The sequence below is a fragment of the Ovis canadensis genome, chromosome 5 (genome assembly GCF_042477335.2).
Source record: "Ovis canadensis isolate MfBH-ARS-UI-01 breed Bighorn chromosome 5, ARS-UI_OviCan_v2, whole genome shotgun sequence".
Taxonomy (NCBI): Eukaryota; Metazoa; Chordata; class Mammalia; order Artiodactyla; family Bovidae; genus Ovis; species Ovis canadensis.
In genome coordinates, this window is record NC_091249.1 from 122304426 (window position 1) to 122324466 (window position 20041).

At 43.7% G+C, this 20041-nt stretch overlaps 1 protein-coding gene across 1 annotated transcript in view; it reads left to right on the forward strand.

Annotated features, from left to right (window-relative positions):
• The window catches only part of SLC25A46 (solute carrier family 25 member 46), a 30217-nt gene extending 12779 nt beyond the window's left edge, over nt 1-17438 (forward strand). The window contains exons 6-8 of the mRNA XM_069592675.1: nt 8299-8355; nt 9580-9637; nt 13500-17438. Coding sequence (XP_069448776.1) covers nt 8299-8355; nt 9580-9637; nt 13500-14078 — 694 coding nt within the window. The 3' untranslated portion in view covers nt 14079-17438. The remainder of the gene's footprint in view (nt 1-8298; nt 8356-9579; nt 9638-13499) is intronic.
• The last annotated feature ends 2603 nt before the right edge of the window (nt 17439-20041 follow it).

The window sequence follows — 20041 nt, forward strand, 5'->3', positions numbered from 1 at the left end:
ACACTTAAGCTGAGGTCCGAATGGCAGTCAGGAGGCACAGACTAATCTGCAGAGTGTGGCAGTGGGAAGGTGAGGGAGTCACGTGACTGGGGGAATGTGCGTGAGTCACTCAGTCCTGTCTGACTCTTTGTGACCCCATGGACTGTTCCCTGCCAGGCTCCTCTGGCCATGGGATTTTCCAGGCAAGAGTACTGTAGCTGGTTGCCATGTCCTCCAGGAGATCTTCCTGACCCAGGGACTGAAGACAAATCTGCATTGCAGGCAGATTCTTTACCACCTGAGTCACCTGGGCAGCCCTGGTAATTGAGGGGAACGCTCATAGAGTTTGAACTCAGAGCAGGGTGGAGAGCAAGAGCTGGTCTGTGCTTGACCTTTTAGACCACTTTAAGAATATTGGAGTTTTAAGGAGGGGTCAATGACATAATCAGATGTATGTTTTTAAAGGGTCATTGTAAGTGGAGATGAAGAGACCGCAGGAGGACCAAAATAGATACAAGGATACGTGTTCCTAGGCTATCACTGCCTAGGAAAGAAATATGGTAACTAGGACCAGGGTTATATCTTTGAGATGGGTGTAAATGGATGACTTTGAGATATATTTAGATAAAATTCGTTGAACTTGGTGATGGGTTAAAGTTGGTCAGTGATAGACAAGGAGGTGTCAAGGGTGACTTCTAGGATTTGGGTTATGTAACTGGATGTCAGGCTTCTCCGGTGGCTCAGTGGTAAAGAATCCGCCTGCCAGTGCTGGAGATGTGGGTTCAATCCCTGGGTCAGAAAGATCCCCTGGAGAATGAAAGGCTACCAGCTCCAGTCTTCTTACCTGGGAAATCCCATGGACAGAGGAGCCTGGTGGGCGACAGTCCATGCATTGCAAAAGAGTTGGACACAACTTAGCGACTGAACAACCACAATTAGATGTCGAGTGAAGCCACTCTTAGAGTATAAACCTTTTTTTTTTTTAAATTCTGACTGCTTTGGGTATGGTTGACTTTTCTTGGGGGAAAACAAAGTCATAGCAGACAAAGCGTCAAGCAGGAAGAAGTAGTAAGTCAAAGCATTTCACAGAAGTCAGCGTTTGCGGACGGGCTCCAGGGTCTCCGGACTGAGGTCTTGAGTTGCATGGTGATCACTAGGTGAGACAGTACATGGATTCACCAATATTTAGTCTTTTTATACCGATGATGGTGACATCTGAGAAAAAGAATGAATCTGTAATGCTTCTTAAGTCACCAAACTTATAGTTTCTGAGTATTTATTCAGTTCAGTTCAGTCGCTCAGTCGTGTCTGACTCTTTGCGACACCATGAATAGCAGCACGCCAGGCCTCCCTGTCCATCACCATCTCCTGGAGTTCACTCAGACTCACGTCCATCGAGTCCATGATGCCATCCAGCCATCTCATCCTCGGTCGTCCCCTTCTCCTCCTGCCCCCAATCCCTCCCAGCATCAGAGTCTTTTCCAATGAGTCAACTCTTTGCATGAGGTGGCCAAAGTACTAGAGTTTCAGCTTTAGCATCATTCCTTCCAAAGAACACCCAGGGCTGATCTCCTTGAGAGTGAACTGGTTGTATCTCCTTGCAGTCCAAGGGACTCTCAAGAGTCTTCTCCAACATCACAGTTCAAAAGCATCAATTCTTCCATGCTCAGCCTTCTTCACAGTCCAACTCTCATATCCATACATGACCACTGGAAAAACAATACCCTTGACTAGACAGACCTTAGTCGGCAAAGTAATGTCTCTGCTTTTGAATTTACTATCTAGGTTGGTCATAACTTTTCTTCCAAGGAGTAAGCGTCTTTTAATTTCATGGCTGCACTCACCATCTGCAGTGATTTTGGAGCCCAAAAAAATAAAGTCTGACCCTGTTTCCACTGTTTCCCCATCTATTTCCCATGAAATGATGGAACCGGATGCCATGATCTTCGTTTTCTGAATGTTGAGCTTTAAGCCAACTCTTCCACTCTCCTCTTTCACTTTCATTAAGAGGCTTTTTAGTTCCTCTTCACTTTCTGCCATAAGGGTGGTGTCATCTGCATATCTGAGGTTATTGATATTTCTCCCGGCAATCTTGATTCCAGCTTGTGCTGCTTCCAGTCCAGCATTTCTCATGATGTTCTCTGCTTAGAAGTTAAATAAGCAGGGTGACAATATACAGCCTTGACGTACTCCTTTTCCTGTTTGGAACCAGTCTGTTGTTCCATGTCCAGTTCTAACTGTTGCTTCCTGACCTGCATACACATTTCTCAAGGGGCAGGTTAAGTGGTCTGGTATTCCCTTCTCTTTCAGAATTTTCCACAGTTCATTGTGATCCACACAGTCAAAGGCTTTGGCATAGTCAATAAAGCAGAAATAGATGTTTTTCTGGAACTCTCTTGCTTTTTCCACGATCCAGTGGATGTTGGCAATTTGATCTCTGGTTCCTCTGCCTTTTCTAAAACCAGCTTGAACATCAGGGAGTTCACGGTTCACGTGTTGCTGAAGCCTGGCTTGGAGAATTTTGAGCATTACTTTACTAGCATGTGAGATGAGTGCAATTGTGTGGTAGTTTGAGCATTCTTTGGCATTGTCTTTCTTTGGGTTTGGAATGAAAACTGACCTTTTCCAGTCCTGTGGCCACTGCTGAGTTTTCCAAACTTGCTGGCATATTGAGTGCAGCACTTTCACAGCATCATGTTTCAGGATTTGAAATAGCTCAACTGGAATTCCATCACCTCCACTAGCTTTGTTTGTAGTGATGCTTTCTAAGGCCCACTTGACTTCACATTCCAAGATGTCTGGCTCTAGATTAGTGATCACATCATCATGGTTGTCTGGGTCGTGAAGATCTTTTTTGTACAGTTCTTCCATGTATTCTTGCCACCTCTTCTTAATATCTTCTGCTTCTGTTAGGTCCATACCATTTCTGTCCTTTATGGAGCCCATCTTTGCATGAAGTGTTCCCTTGGTATCTCTAATTTTCTTGAAGAGATCTCTAATCTTTCCCATTCTGTTGTTTTCCTCTATTTATTTGCATTGATCGCTGAAGAAGGCTTTCTTATCTCTTCTTGCTAGTCTTTGGAACTCTGCATTCAGATGCTTATATCTTTCCTTTTCTCCTTTGCTTTTCACTTCTCTTCTTTTCACAGCTATTTGTAAGGCCTCCCGAGACAGCCATTTTGCTTTTTTGCATTTCTTTTCCATGGGGATGGTCTTGATCCCTGTCTCCTGTACAGTGTCACGAACCTCATTCCATAGTTCATCAGGCACTCTATCTATCAGATCTAGGCCCTTAAATCTATTTCTCACTTCCACTGTATAACCATAAGGGATTTGATTGAGGTCATACCTGAATGGTCTAGCAGTTTTCCCTATTTTCTTCAATTTAAGTCTGAATTTGGGAATAAGGAGTTCATGATCTGAGCCACAGTCAGCTCCTGGTCTTGTTTTTGTTGACTGTATAGAGCTTGTCCATCTTTGGCTGCCAAGAATATAATCAATTTGATTTCAGTGTTGACCATCTGGTGATGTGTAGAGTCTTCTCTTGTGTTGTTGGAAGAGGGTGTTTGCTATGACCAGTGCATTTTCTTGGCAAAAGTCTTTGCCCTGCTTCATTCTGCATTCCAAGGCCAAATCTGTCTGTTACTCCAGGTGTTTCTTGACTTCCTACTTTTGCATTCCAGGCCCCTATAATGAAAAGGACATCTTTTTTGGGTGTTAGTTCTAAAAGGTCTTGTAGGTCTTCATAGAACCGTTCAACTTCAGCTTCTTCAGCTTTACTGGTTGGGGCATAGACTTGGATTACTGTGATATTGAATGGTTTGCCTTGGAGACAAACAGAGATCATTCTGTCGTTTTTGAGATTGCATCCGGGTACTGCATTACGGACTCTTTTGTTGACCATGATGGCTACTCCATTTCTTCTGAGGGATTCCTGCCCGCAGTAGTAGATATAATGGTCATCTGAGTTAAATTCATCCATTCCAGTCCATTTTAGTTCGCTGATTCCTAGAATGTCAACGTTCACCTTTGCCATCTCTTGATTGACCACTTCCAATTTGCCTTGATTCATAGACCTGACATTCCAGGTTCCTATGCAATATTGCTCTTTATAGCATCAGACCTTGCTTCTATCACCAGTCACGTCCACAACTGGGTATTGTTTTTGCTTTGGCTCCATCCCTTCATTCTTTCTGGAGTTATTTCTCCACTGATCTCCAGTAGCATATTGGGCACCTAATGACCTGGGGAGTTCCTCTTTTGGTATCCTATCATTTTGCCTTTTCCTACTGTTCATGGGGTTCTCAAGGGAAGAATACTGAAGTGGCTTGCCATTCCCTTCTCCAGTGGACCACATTCTGTCAGACCTCTCCACCATGACCCGCCCATTTTGGGTTGCCCTGCAGGCATGGCTTGGTTTCATTGAGTTAGACAAGGCTGTGGTCCTAGTGTGATTAGAAAAATGAGTATAACCGTGGGTCATCATCTGTGATCTTTCTTTGTCTACTGCCCAGATCCATCCCAGTCCTTCCCCAAACCTTCCCTGAGGCAGAGTCAGTCAGACTTCATGTTGCTCTGCCCTGAAGTGGCCTTTCCTTTCCTGTGGTGTTTCTCAGATCATTAACCTGAGCAGCACCCCACCCAAGGCAGCTCGGCCTCTCAGGATCCCTTGGCCGACTCCACCTTAGCTTGGCTCACCTCACGCATGCAGTTGTAGGTTTTACTGTTTTCTTCTGCTGCTCTCTGTTTCTCCCAATGACTCCTCTGGATTCACTGACATTGTACACATTCCATTTTAAATACAATGGAATCGTTCTCCAGTTCAGTAGATTTCCTTTCTGATGAACAGTTCTCCCCTAGGGAACACTGAAAGGGTCTAAGAAAGAAAAATCATAAGTTTGATTTTGGAGAAGTTTATTCTGACACAGAGAGAAGTCTAAACTGAAGACAGCAGTTCTGGGAGGTTCTGAAGTGTCCTGTTGGATGAGGTTGCCTAGGGAAGGGGTGTAACATATAAAGGAAGAGAAGAAGAGGGCTTCCGCCTTTAGGAACTCCAGCATAAGTCTCTGAGTCAAGAACAGTGCCCCTGCACAGGAGTCCACAGTAGAGACCAGAGGAAGGGAGAAAAGCCAGAAGCGTCTGGGGTAGTGGAGTATGGGGGAGGGAGGGCGTGTGGGAGCAGCCGGGAGCACAAGTGCATGGCGGCTGCCCTTCAGGTAAGGCATAGCCGCGAAAACACCCGTGTGAATTAGTGATGTGGGTGGAGGCCGCGGAGACCTTGGCAGGAGCTGTTTTTGTCGAATAGTAGGGCAAAAGCCAATTTGGAATGGGCTTAGTGATGAGTGGGAAGTTAGGGCATGGAAACCGCAAGTTGAGACAGTCAGCTGGGAAGAGGAGAGAAGAAAAGAAGGAGCTAGAAGATTAGGGGCTTGGGTTAGATGGTTTTTTAAAAGAGGTAGCTCTTTGATCATGGGAAAGTAAGAAGCAATTGAAAGTGAAGGCTGGGGGCTTCCCTGGAGGCTCAGTGGTAAAGAATCCGCTGCCCGTGCGGGAGATGCAGGTTCCATCCCTAGCCTGGGAAGAAGATCCCACGTGCCACGCAGCAGCTGAGCTGGCGGGCCGCGCCTGCCGGGCCGGTGCCCCAGAGCCTGCGCTCTACTGTGGGGAAAGCTGCTGCAATCAGGAGCGTGTGCGCCACAACGAGAGAAAAGGCAGCGCAGCAGCCGAGACCAGGCACAGCCACTAAATAAGTGACACATTGTTGTACCAGACGGCAAAGGCCGCACAGGCGCAGCGCTGCGTCACGCCTCGGTCGCTTCATGCATCGATTGTGCCTGGGAGCGTGTGTGTCAGATAGAAAGCCTGAAAACCAGCAAGTCGCCTCTCTTTAATTTCATGGCTCATTTGAAGGGCAGTGTTTGCATGTGAAGATAGCGAATTAAAAATAGCTACGTATTCTGGTACTTGGCGGTGAAATATAGAAAGGCTTAATCAGAAGTAGAGGTTCACACTGCCCTCTTTCGTGAAGCATTGAAGTGTGCTGGTTTAAATTTCTAGAGCTATACCAGTAAGCTTTACACATTTTACAATGGAATAGATACCAGATACCAGGAAGAGTGTCTCATTTTTTTAATACTTGGTTTTAAATTTCTCTTCTCTTTTTACCTTAATCCTAATGATCTTAAGAATTGGCAGCAGTAATTAGTATTCAGTGAGTCTGAGCAAACTCCAGGAGATGGTGAAGGACAGGGAAGCCTGGCATGCCGCACTCCATGGGTCACGAAGAGTCAGACAAGACTTAGTGACTGAACAACAATTAGTACTCAAAGCAAAGGTGTCCCAGTCCTTACAGAAAGGCAGGTTACAGACCCATGTATCCATAATGTTCATGAAATGCTCAAAATTGACATCATCATAACCAGTGGTAACCCTGTCTGAGGCCATATAAGAGAATAGAGGGCTTCCCAGGCGCCATAAGTGGTAACGAATCCACCTGCCAGTGCAGGATGTAGGGGATGTGGGTTTGATCCCTGGGTCGGGAAGACGCCCTGGAGGAGGGCATGGCAGCCCACTCCAGCATTCTTGTCTGGAGAGTCCCATGGACAGGAGCGTGGTGGGCTGCAGTCCACAGTGGCGCAGAGTCGGACACGACTGAAGCAAGTTGGCACACACGCAAGAGTAATAGACCTACAAACCTTTTAGCGTATTTTGCTTTATAATCATAAAGTCACTGTCAGATAAGTAGCCTAGTCTGTCCTATAAGTTTTGTTATCATTAAATGTCATTCCAGCTATTTTTCTACAGTTGTTCAGAGCTAGTATAGTATTCTATTAATAATTTCATCAGAATGTGACCCAGAACATTCTCTAAGGTCTTTTAAATCAGCGATGGTTGTTTTGGGAAAGGTTCTCTGCAGACCTTTCAGTCTCTAGAAGAGTGTAGGAGCACTCATGTGTCACACATGCCGTAAGTGCCGACTCTGTGTTTCGAGCACGCATGTTACTAGCGGTTTCCCTGACCTCCCTCTGTCTTCTTAGGTCGTATCCCCTCGTCTCAACAGAGGCTGTCTCTCGGGCTCCTGCTCCGGCTCAGGGCACGGTGTGTGCGCCTGTGGCGCCGCCGACCTGCTGCAGCCCGTCTCCGCTCGGTTCTGCATCCCCTCTTCTGTCACTCCAGCTCCCTCCCTCCCGTCCTTTCTGCCTTTTCATTTTCTTCTGCCTCCTTTTTTGATTTCCCCCTTACTCTCCATATTTTCTCATTGTGGACTTTTCTTGTGAAACTCCTATAACTTTCTCCCTTTTTGTTCTTCATTCAGCTTGCCTCTCTTCTCTTTTCAGGTTTCCAAAAGAAACCTAAATCGCAGGAAGCACACAGTCCTAGACCTTGGTCCCAGACCTGGTATTCTGTCCGTCTCCTTTGAACATATCCCTGTGATCTTTTTGACCTTTCTGTCTCTCATAAGTAAAAGGCAATACCTTATTCTAGGTGTTACAAGGCAGTGACATATACAAGGCAGTGTCTGTTCCTCTCACAGGAGTCCTTGTATCAAGTGAGATGAGAGGCGGTACAGGGAGACGGTGTGGACTTCAAGTCGCGTGGACCAGGGTTTAGACCCAGCTCCACCGCTGACTAGTGGCGTGGCTTTGGTAACTTATGGACCATCACTGAGCCTGTTCCCTCATCTATGAAATGAGGGTCATAGGTTCATTGTGAGGGTTAGAAATAATTTATGCAAAGCGCTTTGCCCAATGTCTATAGCAGGAGCGTAAAAAGATAATAGAATATAATTTAAAAAAATCACAAAAGTAATGCCACCTTAATAAGTAGGGGCACTTTGAAAACTGGGCGCTGCACAGACGTCTGTGTCACTCGGCGCTGCAGTCGATAAGCTTTTCTTCCTCCATTCTGTTTTCCTGTCCGCTTCTCCCTTCGCCGTCCGCTTTTCCTGCCTGCCATTTTTCTTGCGTGTGCGGCCACACTGCATGGCTTCTGGAATCTCAGTTCCCAGGCCAGGGAGGGAGCCCAGGCCCTCAGCAGTGAAAGCATGGAGTCCTAACCTGGGCCACCAGGGAGCTCCCCCGTGTCCATTTCTATCATCAGTTACACCGCTTCCTCCTTGTCCAGTGCAGACAGACCGCCTGCGTTTTTTCTCTTTTCAATCCACTGCGATTGTTTGACAGGTTCCAGAAAGAAAATTATCCACCATTAGAATATATTTCTCCTACAGATTAAAAAAATTTAAAAATTGATTACCTTTTTGAAACTTGGGCTAATTCAGGATGTTTTAAATAGCATGGCTTTTGTTTATTTATTTTTTAGGGAGATTTCACATAAATGGAATCCTAAACAAATAGGAGAACACCTTCTATTGAAATCGTAAGTATCAAAAGCAGCATTTGTATTGAAATTTAACCAGTTTTTATAGTGTTAGAACTTAAAAAACCTTATTAAATAAAAGTTAAGGAAAATAAGAGCAAAAGAAATATTTATGGGACTAAAACTTAGTAAGAAAATTAACACAGTTTAGGAATGAAATCCTGAAACATATGATATCTTTCAAATCTTTCTTATGTGGAAGGCTGAAATCACAACTTAATTTTTCTTTGTGTTCTTAGGAAGTTAGCAAGGATCGTCAACTTGTTAAACCTGAATTGCCAGGAAAATTATTATTCTTATAATTATTATCGTTATTTTATTGGTAAGCAGACATACAAATTTATTTGTATGGTGATGAGCAAACTCAAAACCTTAGTGTCATTAGAACGTAGTCCTAAAGGCACTTAGTGACATTACAACACTGACCATTTTTATAGATTAGAATTTTACTCTTCACTTTTTAATTTTTCTTGAAGATTGTGAATTGGAAACCCCCCAGCTTGCTGGCTCCCTCTGTGGGACATTCCAGCACATTATTACTTAGTGATGTTCCATTCACCTTGAAAACCACTACTTGCCAGGACCTGGCCCATGGGGTTAGGTAAGTCCCACCTTGATATTATTTTAAGTGACTATATTTTGCAGGCTTGCAAAGTTGTATGTCTCAACAGTGGCAATAGGAAGCAACTTTGCAAAGCTGTACAATATTGTTTTTTAATAATAAAAGGGGACTTCACTCACCATGGAAGACTGGCTTAGCTCTGCTGGGTGGGAAATCTGGGAATGAATAATGATAATAGATAGGACCATAGCAGAACAGTAGCCTTGTTTAGATGTCACTAAAAAGGCAAGCAGTGGAATGGATCCCTCATCCTAAATTTGAAGTATCCGATTCGTAGGCTACGTTAGCTGTGTGCAGGTAGATGTCCAAACAGTGAGTCATAAACAAGCGTACGTTTTACTGGTCCAAAACAAGTTACTTTCTTTACAGGCTGTCCCTGTGTTATTTTAATGCATAGTTTTTCGTCTCTAATTGTTGAGTGAAGCATCTTATGTTATAGGCTCTGAAGTTATCTTTAGGCTATAAGTATTAATAGTTGAAAACCTTGAAGCTGTAATTCAAGCTTGAATATAGATTATGCTGATATATTAAAGTAGGCATTAAAAAATTTAGTGTAAGCTTCTTGTTTCAGTGTGCTGATAAGTTTGTTTTAATTTCTACAGCCTAACTTACATAGTGGCAATGCCTTTTTATTCAGCAAGTCTAATTGAAACAGTACAGGTGAGCTATTTTTTATTGTCATTTTTCCATTAAAAATGTCTTTTCGAATATTCAGTATATCGTGTATGTCTGACAGTGTAATAAAAATTTAAGACAATAACCTTCTAAAAAAACTTTTTCACAGATACCATACATATATCAGAGATTATATACTAGGTACATTGCCAGTGTGTCCGTTTTCTTTGCAAATTTACTCTACGCCTCTGGTGTTAATTCTTTTTGTCCCTTACGATAGGCAGCTGTACTCTCCATTCAGATGTCTCAGAACCCAGCCTATGACTGGCTCTGAATAGAAAAAAGTCTATAGGGTCCCCCCCAACTTTTTAAGACGCTTCCGTATGACTCAAGTGGTTATGGCTTATCGGATGATAAATGGCTGCTTGAACATGAAGCAGTGAGGAGAGTAGTTCCCCGCTGGTTCACCAGGTCGCATTCTTCTTAGACACTCGTTTTGAGGAGCCTTTGATGCTAGTTGCGCAGAAGCTCAGCAGTCGCCTGCCCACATGTTACGTTGTGTCCCTGCTTCTAACCGCGTGGTGGCGCTGCAGGTGCATGGAATTCAGGTCCTTGCTCACGCGCGTTCCTGCCCTGGGAGGAGCCCCCTTGACCCTCCGCGCTGTCAGCTGGCTGCCTCCCTGGCTGCCTCCCGCCACCCCCAGCCTCCCCTGCCGTCTGCTGTCTCCGGCGGCAGGCGCTCTAGCGTGCTCCTCTCTCTGACGGATACGAGTTTTCTCTCTATGAAAGCCTCACTGGGTCAGTGTTACCTCTTCAGATTACTCTCTTTCCAGTCGGCTGCTTTTCTGGCCACATCGTTGATCCTGTATGTATTTTGTGGAATTATTATTCGACACATTAATGTCTTGCTACCCAGGTATTTCCTGTCCCCTTGTGCTTGACAGTGTGAAAATGATACAAGCTTCGTATGGGGCTGCAGTTTTAAAGAGTTATCAGTAACGGTGACATCATTTCAAAGATAAGGGAAGCAACAGCAGGAAGATAATGAAGGGAAAACAAACAGGCTAGCTTCAGACAGCCCCGTGTCACGAGCATTTCTCTGCTTAAATGAGGTGTGTGGCTGACAGCTGATGTCTTAGCCTTTCTAAACCTTGTTTTTCCCATCCATAAAATGGGAAGAGTCTTTTATTAACTGAATTACAAAGAGGAATTTTTTGTGCAGCATTCCTGGCCCACCAGCTGTCGCTTCTGATTTTTTAGCCCAGCATCGCCGATGTCTCTCCTGCCGGGGCTCCCTCCTGCCTGATCTCCTGGCGCTCTCTTTTCCTCCCAGAGCTCTCCTCTCTCCAGCGCCCTCCCTGCCTTCAGTGGCGTCCTGACTGCGTCTCCTCTGTGCTCCAGGGCACAGGCCGTGCCCCTCACTGCTCTGTACCACAGTCACTGTCCGGGGGACTCATGTACCCCAGTGACTCCTTCCAACTCTCCCATCTCTACGAGTTTAAAAATTAGGGAAGCCTTGCTCTTCGTATTTCCTTCATCATAGCTAACAGCCATCCTGTCGTCAGTTCTGACTTCAGGGAGAGTCTGAGATGGTCTGCTCCTTCCTGTCAGTAGGCCCCCGTTCCCAGCTCTTCCTGTCACATAGCTGGTTTCTTCCTACTTCATAGGGGGTTTTGCCTGTCTGGGGAGCTCAGATCTCTTTGAGAACGGTCTTTGCCTTGAAAATCGCACATTTATGCATAGATCTCCTAAAGAACACTTCCTGAAGCTCTTAAATATCAACTTCCTAGTGATCTGTTGTCTTTTACTAAGACCCCTTGTTCTGTTTCCCGGATTTAAAGGCCATTCTGCATGCTTATGCAAGGTTAGTGTTCTTAAGTTGCAATGCTCATATCCTTTTGCTGAGTAAGGATCCATGTTGACTCATATTCTCTGAGGTGAATTTCAGACTTCTCAGCAGAGTAAACAAGATAAATAAAAGGATACTTCATGGTACTAACTGCCAAAGAGAATAAAAATAAAACAAGGAAATTAAGAGGTGTAATGGGTAGAGAGAAGTGATTACTATTTTTTTAAGATCCGAAAAGTTCTCATTCAGAAGCAAAAGTCCTTTGAGTAAAGGTGTGAACATAAGAACTACATGGGTATCTGGGAACACAGCATTCTAAGCAGAGGCAGGTGCAAAGACCCGGCGAGAGGCTTGCATCCGACGTGTGTTTGCAAAGCAAAGAGGAGGCCGGTACGGCTGACGCTGACTCAGGACGGGAGAACAGGAGGAGATGAGGTCTGAGATGGAAAAGGGCGAACGGGCCCACAGGACACTGAAGATCGCTGTGATAGTTTGGCTTTGCTTTGAGGGAGACGGGAAGTCGGTGGTGGGCTTGAGCAGAAGGGTGACATGATCTGACTTGGGTCCTGAATAGGCTCTCTTTGGCTGCTGTGTTACAGTAGGCTGGAGTGGGAAGGGAAACAGAGGCAGGGAGATGACCAAGGTTAGGTGGGCTCATGTTAGTCTCATGGTTTAGCTTGACTGAAAACTCGCACATCTGTGTGTCCGGCTCCGACCTTTTCCTTGTGGTCTAGACTGTAAACTGCAGCTGGAGCTCACACCCTAGACTCCCCATCTCTGAACTCTGGATCTCTCCCCCGGTCGCTGCCCAGCAGTGCAGCCCAGCTCCGCGAGAGGACTGCTGTCCCTCCAGTGCCTCTGGCCGGCAACTCTGAGCTCATCCTTGTCTTCTCTTTCCATAACCCACATCCCTCCCACCAGGAATTCCTGCTTGCTGTAATTTTATGATGAAAGCCCAGGTGAAGCATTTCGTTTCCTTTGCTGCGTGCTATTCCGGTCCACCATCGTGTCTTTAACTGGCTTCCCAGCCTCTGCTCTCATGCTCCTCTGCACGACAGCCTCTGCAACACAGATTACATCTTTCCGTCTTACGCTTCAGACCAGCTAGTCATTTCCCACCTGACTAAAGACCAGAGTCTGCACAGTGGTATGGTGTGGCCCCAGAATGCCTTTTTAACTCACTTGTTGCTCTTCTCTTCCGTCACTGCTGCGGCCAGATTGGCCTGGTTGTTGTTGTTGTTGTTTAGTTGATAAGCGTCTAACTCTTCTGCAGCCCGTGGACGGTAGCCCGCCAGGCTCCTCTGTCCATGGGATTCTCAGGCAAGGATACTGGAGCGGGCTGCCATTCCCTTCTCCAGGGGATCTTCCTGATGCGAGGACCGCACCCTCATCTCCTGCGTTGGCAGGTGGGTTCTTCACCACCGGGCCACCTGGAGAGTCCTCTCCTGCCTGTCTGCTCCTCTGTAACCAGTATCACAGCTTCTTACACGTGCCCCATGATTACAGACAGTAGAGACGCTGCCGACGATAGTGACTTCACATCTGCTGAGGCTCTCAGTGCACCAGGCCTTCTCGCATTTAGTGCTCCCAGCAGCTCTGTGCGTAATCCCACTTTTGTAGAAGAGTAAGCTTCTGGGAGAAGTCACGTCACAGGTGCCCATGATCACAGAACCAGCAAGTCCACCCTGGAGCCAGGGGTAAAGCCACGCTTCCCATCCAAGCCCTGTGCCTCCTCCTGTAGGGTAGTTGATCCTTTTCAGGATGAGTCCTGGGGAGCTTCTTGAGGTTGGGACACCTGGTGTGTCCCCTGCCACGTCTCTTCCCCATCTCCCTTCCCCAATTGGAATAGCTCCCAACTTCACTGCTGTTCTGTGAAATTTTATTTGAAAAAAAGAAACCAATGCCTAGATAACATTTGACATTTGCAAACCCTTGATGCTTCTCCCCTTTAGTCAGAACACTAATTTGAAATGGATTTAAAGGGACCTAAAAAGAATCCTCCTCTGTGGTGGAAGAAGCAGATGACGACTTTTACTCTTTTCCCCCTTTTCATCACAGAGTGAGATAATCCGAGACGGTGCGGGGATTCTGGAGTGTGTGAAGGAGGGAGTTGGCAGAGTGATCGGCCTGGGCGTGCCTCACAGCAAGCGCCTGCTGCCGCTCCTGTCCTTGGTCTTCCCCACGGTGCTGCACGGGGTTCTCCATTACGTCATCAGCTCGGTCGTCCAGAAGGTCGTCCTGCTCGTCCTGAAGAGAAAGGCCTACGACAGCCACCTTGCCGAGAGCGCCAGCCCGGTGCAGAGCATGCTGGATGCCTACTTTCCAGAGCTCATCGCCAACTTCGTGGCCAGCCTCTGCTCTGATGTCACGCTCTACCCGCTGGAGACGGTTCTGCACCGCCTGCACGTGCAGGGAACACGCACGATCATCGACAACACAGACCTGGGCTACGAGGTGCTTCCGATTAACACGCAGTACGAGGGCATGAGAGACTGCGTCAGCACCATACGGCAGGAGGAGGGCGCGCTCGGCTTCTACAAGGGGTTCGGTGCTGTGGTCGTCCAGTACACGCTGCACGCGGCCGTGCTGCAGATTACCAAGATCATTTACTCCACGCTTCTTCAGAACAGTGCTTGAGACTCAGAGCCCTGGTTAGTCTGAAACACGTCCTCTGGAAACTTTATTATGAAATTATGAAGGACAAAAGTGAAAAACGGGGGGTTCAAAATGGATAAGAGCTGAAACTGGCAGGTACAGCCCACGATGATTATATTGACTCTCCACTTTTTAAAAAAGGCATAGATACATATTTTGGATTCAGAGTATTCCAAATTTGAAAACTCAGTGAAAACACTTGTATGAATTAAATTCTAGCTAGGATAGCACTAATGCCGAACTAAAAGGAATCTTGGGAAGAAGCAAATATTTGTCAGCAAACTGAAAACCAAATTTCAGAGCTGAATTTATTTCATCTGACTTTAATATTTATTACACGTTTATTTCACCTTCTGGATTGATATTGGTATGTTATTCTTAACACAGCGTATAGTAGCAGGAGGTCATAGTTTACCTTTAAGCAAATTATGTTGTCAGTGATAAAGACAAGAAGGATTAGATTTGGCAGTCTGTAAACAGAAGCTGAGAGTTAAATCTCACTGTCCCTGTAGAACGTCAGTGGCCGTTCATTTACTGTTATGACACCATTTGTGTGCATGCACGTAACTTGGAATTTCCTTCATCCCTACATGTTTTCCACTCTTAGATCAGCTTACTGTGAAAATGAAGTTAGGTGCTTTCTGCTTGAACATCAGGACAAAGCGTTAAAAGCCAAGGTACCCAGAAGATTAAAGGCAGACAGCGTGCTTGTCCACGTCAAACCCACCACTTCAGTGCCATCTACTTGCAGTCTGTCACACGTTTATAAAGTTAGACTTGCTCACCGAGTTTTATGAATCATCAGACTGTTTTTAGAGCCACTGTTATTGACAGAAACAGAAAATAATCATGATGACGATTCCTATTTCCACATTTACAAATTGTGTACTAAAGGGAATGTCACTTGCCTTTCATTTCTGAATGACCTGTCTTACAGAAGTCACGATTAAAATTTACCCGAGAATTTGTGCCTCATGCCTTTCGTAGAGTCATCATTAAATAATGGATTTAATTTTTATTTTCTTCTAGTTTTTGTTCATAGTTGTATTCTCCAAACTAGATATACATAAAGGGAAATGCAGATTTATCACCCTTTATTGAAACTTGTTTGGATGAATACTAATGAAAAAGAGAAACTTTAAAGGAAGTTTTTCCTTGCTTTTTATGGGTGAGGAAAAGAAGTTCAACAAATAATAAGCAAAAATGTTGGTAATCAGTTCAATAAAAAAAATTCTGTCTGTTCCTAAATTGAATTTGGTGGGTGAGGCTCTTTGTATAGTAAAATAATGTGCATTTGATTGATCCATTTAGCAAGCGGGAGTATGGTGACTGCACTGATGTTGTCCAACCTAGAATGCATACCAACTGAGATCTATTTTACTTACGGAATGTCAGTGAAATGGTTACATTTTGTGATTAATAATGTTGAAACCAAAAGATGATATCCAAAAAGTATCAAACAGTATATATTTGGCAGCTCTCTCAACTATCATGTGAATGTGTTTTGTGTTTTTTTTTTTTGATGACTAAAGCACACAGGTTTCCCATTTTCCTGTTCCACCAACAGGGGGGAAATAAAATTAAACATAAGTTATACACTTTCAGATAATGATTTGTCTAATTTGCAGCATATAAATTGTTTTCATTGCCGTTGAATTACTTAAGTAAATTTTTAGATGTTTATAATATGTCCAACTTCTAAAAACCTTTCATTTTTATTATAATCAAAGATGGTTTCAGAAAAGAGTAAACTTCTGAAAATTATAGGTTTTAGAAAATTTATAGAAAAGAATCTGAATGGAATCAAGTATCTACTAGTGAAAATCTAGGATCCTTTATCTACCTAAAAACTAGATAGTTCAAGATTATTTTATGGATGTTATCATGATTCAGTTATATAGTACTGTCTCATTATGGAATCATTATAAGACTGATAGGCTGAACCACGCACAAGTAGGTTGGTCTTTTTTTCTCTTTGGAGAAAGAGTACAACTTAATGTTAAAACTAAAGTTGAAATGTGGCAAGTAAAATACTTTTTAAAATTTTTTATTGCCATTCCAAATTAGTTGAAATATAAAAAGAAATCTTTAGAATTGAAGCACTTAAATGTTGGTCAAATATGTTTAGCTGAATTTAGAAAGGGATAAGCAAAGTAAACATTAGACACGCTGTTGCCTTTTTGAAGATTGCTCTGTTTCTTTAGGCGCCAAAGTCAAATACCCATAGGCTATGGTTCTTAATATGATAACACCTTAGGACAACATTTTTAATTCAGTGTGATTAATAGTATCATGAATAATATTCTGTTAAAAATATTTCACAGTCCCAATGGTCCCCTTACATAAGCTAGGTTTCGCTGTGGAGCTGAAGCGTGATACACTTGCCTTACGTTGTTGGGTTTAAGTCATATAGTCTGAAAGCCATGGAATTAAAAACAAACATCTGGTTAATATTACCTAACTGTGTTAAGTGAGCTTATGAACCAGTTTACTAAATCGATTCTAAATCTCTTTCCTTTGAGGGACTCTATGGTTTCTTATGAAATAATCTCCAGGTGTAAATAATGTAAGTCTTTAAACTCCAGCGCTAGATGTTATGAGTCAAAACAAACTAATTCCAAAATGACTATGGACTGTGGGGTTTGATAGTATTTTCAGAAATAAAACTGAGAGGCAAGAAGTCTTGCTCATTTTTGCAAGGTATGCTTGCCTGTTCACAGCTGTCTTTTCAGCACTGGGCTTGTTAAAACCACACAAAACATTCACTTAACTGACTGGGTACAGATACTTCAGTCTTTCCATGTATTCATACATCTGCTCAGGAAACAACACACTGCTTGGATATTTGTTTTTTCAACTGACATTGTGGAGGACATTTGCCCTTAGTTTGCTTTCCAGATCTTATGGGGAAAAAATGAACAACCTGCCAGCTCTTGGAAAGATAGGTTTGAATTCGTTATTTTCAGTAATACATATGGAAATAAAATCCCATTGGTAACAACTCACATGGCACTAGAATTTAAGTGATACTTAACGTCGGCATTTCTGGTTTCTCTCCTTCAAGTAGTTGCACATTTCTCTCCTTTTCTCTCTCATATAAACTGGATATGTAATGCCTTTCTTTTGAGTGACTGAGTATCATTGATATGCTTCCAAGTTGTATAATTGAGTAACAAAAACTTGTGGTTTGACAATGAATCTTACGCAGTATACCTCAGCTAGAAGAGGTATTTGGTCTGTGTGTTTTTTTCTTTTTTAAAGTTGTTTTTGTCTCACTGGTATTTTAAATGTTTTCAGCAAATTGTGTAATATGAAAAGGTTAAATAAAATGTTGAAATAAAATACCAATTTTCTCTTACTCATGCTAGAAAACTACTAAGTCTGGTGGTGAGGAGGTTCAGAATATGTCCCCCCAAAATATGTGATGCTGGCATATTATTTTGAATTAAAGGTACTTGAGGGACAGCTAGTGCAAAAGGATACTCAGACCCTTGTTCCGCTGAAAGCAAGTTGCTCGTGTGAAAGTTACCCCGGTTACCCCGCCGGCACCGGAAGGAAGGCGCTTAGGGGTGAGGAAGCTGTATGAATGAACCTGTCGCTTCATCTTTCACCACCCCTGCCACAGACGGCTCTGCCTGCCAATTATTCATAAGTTGTTTCGTATAAAAATTTTAAAAGCTTTTGACTCTGGTTCCCTCCTTTAAGGCTCATTGTATGGGGCTCCTGCACATATGAACACTTTTCTCCTGTTAAGCTGTCTCATGTCAATTGAGTCATGAGACCAGCCAAGGACCTAGAAGGGGAGGTTGTGCTACACCTACAGTCGGCGGTAAACGGAGTTCCACTTCTGTAGGTGCGAACGAAGATCAAGAAGAGGGTCTGTGTAAAGTTAAGCATTTTTGCCCATTATTTAAAAAATCATTCTGATGTCTATGATGTGTGTAAAACAAATATACTTCTTACATAAAATTGCCTATGTATGGTCTTTGGTTCTAACAGAGATCCATATTTCATCCTTAGAGCTATCCTCAGGCAATTTTCTGAGTCGTGCTGTTTAGGGAGGAAATAGATACAGGTGGTGGGCATTGCTTGAAAATACTAAAATAACCAGAAAAACCAGCAGCTACCAAGAGCTAAGAATTCACTGAAATGTGAGAAATCCTGCTAAGACACAGAGAAACAGTCAGGGAGATGGTTTCTTTGCAAAGTTTGGGCATTTGCAAGTGGTTATGTACACGAGGGAATTTAGAAAGCCACTTACATGCCCAGGAAAGGACACATGCTCAGAAAAACACTGAGAAGACCCTTGGATTTCACTCCTGGATGATCTAAAAACTCAGTACAAGCAGGAAGTGAAAGCTGAGGCAAAATTGCAAAGAGCCTGGGCTAAGGATTAAAGGGTTACCCCAATACAGAACCAACCCACCATATTAAGAAACAAACTAAATAACAAAGCCAGAAATCAAACCTAGGTCTGATGGTCTAGTTCAGTGTCCTACCATAACAGGCCCTCTCAGAGTTGGGCAGGAGTAGACGGTCTAATAATATCTGCCCTTTAGGAAAAGAGTAATGACTAACATTTACTGAGCACTCAGTATCACAGCCTGATCATTAAGAACTCAAATGCACTATCTTACATATTCCCTACAGTAACCGTACGAGTGAAGTGGTTACGGGTAGTATCTGCACTTTATAAACGAAGGAACTGCAGCTGGCAGTTTTAAGCTTCGCCTAAGATCATTTCCTTACAGCAAACTTCAGTCTTAAATTGAAGAAAGTGGGGAAAACCACTAGGCCCTTCAGGTCTGACCTAAATCAAATCCCTTAGGATTATATAGTGGAAGTGAGAAATAGATTCAAGGGACTAGATCTGATAGAGTGCCTGAAGAACTATGGACGGAGGTTCATGACATTGTACAGGAGGCAGGGATCAAGACCATCCAAGAAACAGAAATGCAAAAAGGCGAGATGGGTGTCTGAGGAGGCCTTACAAATAGCTGTGAATTGAAGAGAAGTGAAAGGCAAAGGAGAAAAGGAAAGATACACCCATCTGAATGCAGAGTTCCAAAGAATAGCAAGGAGAGATAAGAAAGCCTTCCTCAGTGATCAATGCAGAGAAATAGAGGAAAACGAATGGGAAAGACTAGAGATCTTTTCAAGAAAATTAGAGATTTCATGCAAAGATGGGCACAATGAAAGGACAGAAACAGTAAGGACCTAACAAGCAGAAGATATTAAGAAAAGGTGGCAAGAATACACAGAAGAACTGTTCAAAAAAGATTTTCACAACCCAGATAATCATGATGGTGTGATCACTCACCTAGAGCCAGACATCCTGGAACGTGAAGTCAAGTGGGCCTTAGGAACCATCACTATGAACAAAACTAGTGGAGGTGATGGAATTCCAGTTGAGCTATTTCAAATCTTGAAAGATGATGCTGTGAAAGTGCTGCACTCAACATGTCAGCAAATTTGGAAATCTCAGACACGACTGAGCGGCTTCCCTTTCAATTTTCACTTTCATGCACTGGAGAAGGAAATGGCAACCCACTCCAATGTTCATGCCTGGAGAATCCCAGGGATGGGGGAGCCTGGTGGGGTGCTGTCTATGGGGTCGCACAGAGTCGAACACTACTGAAGCGATTTAGCAGCAGCAGCAGCAGTGGCCACAGGACTGGAAAAGGTCAGTTTTCATTTCAACCCCAAAGAAAGGCAATGCCAAAGAATGTTCAAACTACTGCACAATTGCACTCATCTCACACACTAGTTAAGTAATGCTCGAAGTTCTCCAAGCCAGGCTTCAGCAATACGTGAACCGAGAACTTCCAGATGTTCAAGCTGGTTTAGAAGAGGCAGAGGAACCAGAGATCAAATTGCCAACATCTGTTGGATCAAAGTAAAAGCAAGAGAGTTCCAGAAAAACATCTGCTTCATTGACTACGCTA